At 44.6% G+C, this 5,401-nt stretch overlaps 1 protein-coding gene across 1 annotated transcript; it reads right to left on the bottom strand.

Annotated features, from left to right (window-relative positions):
• Positions 1–2,727: 2,727 nt before the first annotated feature.
• Positions 2,728–3,916, bottom strand: LOC124102229 (ankyrin repeat and sterile alpha motif domain-containing protein 1B-like). The gene has a single exon (XM_046458439.2). The coding sequence runs from the start codon at positions 3,579–3,581 to the stop codon at positions 2,856–2,858; it is 726 nt and encodes a 241-aa protein (XP_046314395.2). The 5' UTR covers positions 3,582–3,916; the 3' UTR covers positions 2,728–2,855.
• Positions 3,917–5,401: the final 1,485 nt, after the last annotated feature.

Here is a 5,401-nt window from a genome sequence, read left to right as displayed (position 1 = left end):
GATAGGTTTAGTGCTAGAGATAGGTTTAGAGTTAGGCCTAGGGTTAGCATTTGGGTTAGGCTTATATTTACGGTAATGGATAGGTTTAGGGCTAGGTTTATGGTTAGGATTAGAGCTAGGGTTAGGGTTAGGGTTAAGCCTAGGGTTAGTGTTAGGGTTAGGTTTAGGGTACGTGTTAGGGTTTGAGCTATGGTTAGGGCTAGGGTGATGGTTAGGGTTAGTGTGATGTCTAGGTTTAGGGTTAGGGTTAATTTTAGAGCGAGGGTTAGCATTAGGGTTAGGGTTATGTTTAGGGTAATGGATAGAGTTAGAGCTAGGGTTTTGCCCTGGTTATGGTTAGGATTAGGACTAGGATTAGTGTTAGGGGTAGGGCTAGAGTTATGTTTTGGGTAAGGGTTAGTGTTTGAGCTATGGTTAGGGTTAGGGCAAGGGTTAGGATTAGGGTTAGGTCTAGGTTTAGGGTTAGGGTTATGCTTAGGGCTAGGGTTAGGGCTAGGTTTTGTGTGAGGTTTAGGGCTACTGTTAGGGCTATAGGTAATGTAAGACCTAGAGTTAGATTTATGGCTAGGTCTAGTGTTAGGGTTATGGCAAAATTTGGGGTTAGCATAAAGTTTAGAGCTAGGATTTGTGTTACAGGAAGGGTCAGTGATTGGGTTAAGGTTATATGGCCAGAATTAGAACTAGGTTTAGGTCTAGGGGTAGAGATAGTGTTTGGGTTAGGTTAAGGGTTATTTTGAAGACTAAGGCTAGTTTTTTTTTTTTTTTTTTTTTTTTTTTTTTTTTTTTTTTTTTGGGTCTAGTGCTCGATTTATGTCTAGATTTATGATTAGTTTTTTGTCTAGGTCGAGTGTTAGTGTTAGGTTTAGGTACAGGGTTACCCATAGGGCTATTATTAGGGTTCAGTTTAGGTTTAGGGTCAGGTTTAAGCCTAGGGTTAGAATTAGGGTTAGAATAAAAGTCAGGGTTAGGGTTAGGGTTTGGGTTATGGTTAGAGCTAGAATGAGGGCTAGGGTTAGTATAGTAATAGAGTTATGGTTTGTGGTAGGCTAAGGATTAGGGTTAAGACTTGGGTAGCATTAGGGTGAGGATTTGGCTTAGGGTACAGGATAGGGTTAGAGCTAGGGCTAGGGCTATTGTGGGGATCAGGGTTAGGTCTAGGATAAGGTTAGGTTTAGGTTTAAAGCTAGGTTTTGGTGTCAGATTAGAGCTTGCTTTTCTGTTAGCACAGGGGTATGGCTAATATAAGAACTGGCATTATGATTAGGGCTAGTTTTAGTGTTAGGAATGGGGCTCGGTCTAGTGTTCAGATTTAGTGTTAGTGTGATGTTTAGAGCTAGGGTTATTGTTAGGGTCTGAATCAGGATCAGGGTAAGTTCTAGAGGTAAGGTTAGGACTCAAATTAGATCTAGGATTAGGGCTAGGTATAAGTTTAGGTTTTAGTTTAGGTTAACAATTAGGGTTAATCCTATGACTTTTTTTTTTTGTGTGTGTGTGCTAGGGTTAGGGTTAGGGCTAGTTTTCCAATTAGCATTAGGGTTAGGGCTAGTGTGAAGGTGAGGTTTAGGCTTAGGGTTAGGGTTCTATTTAGGGTTAGGGTTTGGTCAACTTTAGGGCTAGGGCGAAAGTAGGAATGGGGTTGGGGCTAGGTTTAGGGCTAGGGTTTGTTTTATGGTAATGGATAGATTTAGAACTAGATTTAGTGCTAGAGTTAGAGTTAGAGTTAGGGTTAGGTTTAGGACTAAATTTGTGCTAGGATTAGCGCTACGGTTAGTGTTTTGCTAGGTTAGGATTACATTTAGAGTTAGGCTTAGATCTAGAGTCAGGCTAGGACTAAGGACAGCACAAGGGTTAGGGCTAGGTTTAGGGCTAGGGTTAGAGTTACAGTAAGGGATAGAGTTAGAAGTAGGAATAGGGCTAGTGTGAGAGTGTGAGAGTTAGGGTTTGCCTTAGGCTAGGATTAGGGTTAAGGTTTGGGGTAGGGTTAAATTAAGGCTAGAATTAGGACTAGGGTTAGTGTTCAGTTTAGGCCTAGCGATAGTGTTAGGGTTAGGTAAGGGTTATGTTTAGGAAAAAGGATGACATTATAGCTAGGTTTAGAGGTATGGTGAGGGATAGAGTAGGTTTAGGGATAAGCTTAGGATTAGGGTTATGATTAAGGCTAGGTTTAAGGCTAGGATGAGGGCTAGTGTTTGATTTAGGTTTAGGGCTAGGATGAGGGCTAGGGCTAATATGGAGTCTAGGCTTATGGTTAAATATAGTTTTAGGGTTAGGTTTATTGCTACATCTAGTGTAAGGGTTAGGCTTAGGGTAAGGGTCAGGTTTAGAGCTAGGGGAATTATTAGGGTTAGAGTCAAGTTTAGGGTTTGGTTTAGATAAGGATTTAGGTTTAGGACTCAAATTTTTTGTCCTTTTGCATTAAACGATCCTCAGTGATGTGATGATTTTACAGATGCGATGCAGGGGGGTTCTGTTCTGATTTTACCTTTAAAACTGCTGACAGTGAAATCTAAACCCAGGATTGCTATACTTCTAGGCAGTATTAGAGATCCCCTTTACTTTTTTTAAAAAAAGTGTCAACCCCAACCAAAGCCAACACGGTGGAAATGCTCGAGTCCTCGGGCCCCGGGACACCCACCTCGACTTGCGCCTCTCAGGGGCTGCGCCGGGGTGTCTGGGTGGCGTTTTACCTCACTGGTGCAGAAAGGACTCCCCAGGAAAGGCCGGCTGCCTTCCGCCCGGGACAAGGCCACGCGAGCGGAGCAGTCTTCCTCCCGGGCTGGGAACGGGGTGCGAAGGAAAGCCTGCTCCGGGCTGCGGGCGAGCAAGGCACCGCGAGGACGCGAGGGCGGCGGGTATCAGAAAATCGTGGTTTCATACTTGGTATTAATGCCCCTCTTGGCTTCCTGCCCCGGCTCCACAATCCATGGCAGATTGGCCAGAGTCTTTTGCTCAGAGGGGTCGATCTGCACTGACTTGCGAATGCTAACGCGGGGCTTGGGGATGGGCTTGGAGGGTTTGTTTTCAAAGCTTTCTGGAAGCATGGAGGAATGGCCCCCTTTTCTTGCTTGCAGTGCTAGTTGGTAAGCGACTTCAAATGCCTGTCCAAGTGTTAAGATGATTTCGTAGGCTAAATTCACATTGAAGGCCGTAAACACGTGACAGTAGTGGTGATTGGACTTCAAATCTTTTGTGATATAAGCAAAGGTTGAGAGGTCTTCTGGGTCCTGGGCAGCACAGGAGATATTACGAATTTCACGCTCGGCAATTATGTTCTTATTTGTTGCATCAATAAATTTGACTCCTTTATATGAGACTGAGAGAATAATAGTAGGGACCTTCTTCATTTGCTCTGTAGACTTCTGACAGTTAGCCCGCATTTTTGCACAAGCATCTTGGGTTGATTCTGTCCCCCTGAGCTCTTTTATCAGCATAGAACCTAAATAAAAAGCTTTGTAGTCACACGATTGGAAGATGAGCTTTTCTGGGTGATGCTGCCAGTACTGTACTGGAGTGGAGGCCGTGGCTTCATTTGGAGGTCTCAAGGTGATAGAAGGCTCTCCCCAGTCTCTTGTCTGGGCCATCTGCCTCTCCAGTTTTGATCGGGGAATATCATCAAAGTAGTTTTCATTTTTTATCCTCCTTGCATCGCCCTGTATGATAATGTGAGGAACATCTAGGGAGCCACCAGTGGTGTAAGTGCTTTGGCTAAGTGATGGAGACAACTGAGGAGGAGTGTGATTACCACTGGGTTCCCTGAGGGTGATGGACCAAGGGGGCTTCTGTGGAGGATCGTCGTGCAGCCTGTCTCCCAGAGATGCCAAAATGCGTTTCCTGTGGCCAATCAAATTGATTTTTAAAACCCGAGCCGCTGGGCACTAGCGACGGCAGGGGCTGTGGGCTGGCCGCGAGCCGGGATCTGCGAGGGCTGGCTGGCTCCGGCCCCCGAGGACACGGACATGTGGCTCGAACCTCCGCTCCCCTAGCCTTTGCCTCTGTGCATCTTTCTGGGTGCCCACAGCAAATGTGAGCTCCAAGGTGAGGGCGAGTGCGCCGAGGAGGGCGGGAGAGGCGCTGAGCCTGGCCATGCCGCGCTGCCCTGCACCGCGCTGAGCACCGGGCTCAGTTTAGAATAATTGTTAGTCGTAGGATTATATTTTGAGTTATTAATAAGGCTAGGTTTAGGGCTGGAATGAGGGCTAGGGTTTGTTTTAGGTATATGGCAAGAATTAGGGCTAGGATTGTGTCAGGTCTAGGTTTACAGTTAAGGATAGGTTGAGGGTTAGATTTATGCCTAGGTCTAGAATAATAGGTTAGGGTAAGGGTCAGGTTTAGAGCTGGGGGTATTATTAGGGTTAAAATCAGGTTTCGGGTTTGTTTTAGGTTAGAGTTTAGGATTAGGGCTCAATTAGCATTAGGGCTAGGGATATGATATGATAGGGTTAGGCTTAGGGTTCAGGTTTGATGTTGGGTAATTGATAGGGTTAGAGCTAGTGAAAGGGTTAGGTTTAGGCCTAGGGTTAGCATTAGGGTAAGGGTTATGTTAAGGGTAATGGAGAGGGTTAGAGCTAGGGTAAGGGCAAGGGTTATGGTTAGTAGTAAGGCTTGAGTTTGGGATAGGGTTACGATTGGGTTAGGATTAAGGATAGATTTGGTGTTAGGATGAGGGCTAGGGTTTTAGCGTTAGGGCAAATTTTAGAGATAGGGATAATGTCAGGTTTAGGGTTATGGCTAGGGATAGATATACCATTAGTTTCATGGCTAGGTCTTGTATAAGGGTTAGGTTTAGGGTTAGAATCAGGTTTAGAATTAGAATTGATGTTTTTTAAGGTCTGCTTCAGGTTTCGGTTATGGGTTGGGTTAAGTTTTAGAGTTAGGGCTCAAATTAGCATTAGGGTTATAGTTAGGTTTAGGTTAATGGGTAGGTTTCGGTTTAGGATTCAGGTTAAGATTAGGATAATGGGTATGGTTAGGTTTTACAGGGTTAGGGTTAGTCCTAGGGTTAGCATTTGGGTTATGGTTATTGTTAGGGTAATGGATAATATTAGAGCTAGGGTTAGGGCTAGTATTTTGGTTAGGATTAGGGCTAGAGTTAGGGTTAGGTTTAGGGCTAGGGCTAGGGTTAGTGTTTTGGTTAGGTTTAGGGTATGGACTAGGTTTTGAACTATGGTTAGTGGTAGGGCGATAGGTAGGTTTAGTGTTGTGTCTAGGGTTAGATTTACAGTTAAGTTTAGTGTTGGAGGTAGGGATAGGGCTAAGGTTACCTTTAGAGTTAGGTTAATGGATAGAATTAGATGTAGGGTTAGGGTTAGGGACAGTTTTAGGTTTAAGGTTAGCATTGGGTTTGGGTTAGTGTTAGGGTTAGAGTATAGTTTGGGTTTGATCTAGGTTTAGGGCTATGATG

Source organism: Marmota monax, unplaced genomic scaffold, assembly GCF_021218885.2.
Source record: "Marmota monax isolate L192 unplaced genomic scaffold, Marmota_monax_Labrador192_F-V1.1 WCK01_AAM20220418_F8-fsc00161, whole genome shotgun sequence".
Classification (NCBI taxonomy): domain Eukaryota; kingdom Metazoa; phylum Chordata; class Mammalia; order Rodentia; family Sciuridae; genus Marmota; species Marmota monax.
The sequence above is the reverse complement of the archived record's forward strand: the minus strand, read 5'-3'. Positions and strand labels throughout refer to the sequence as shown.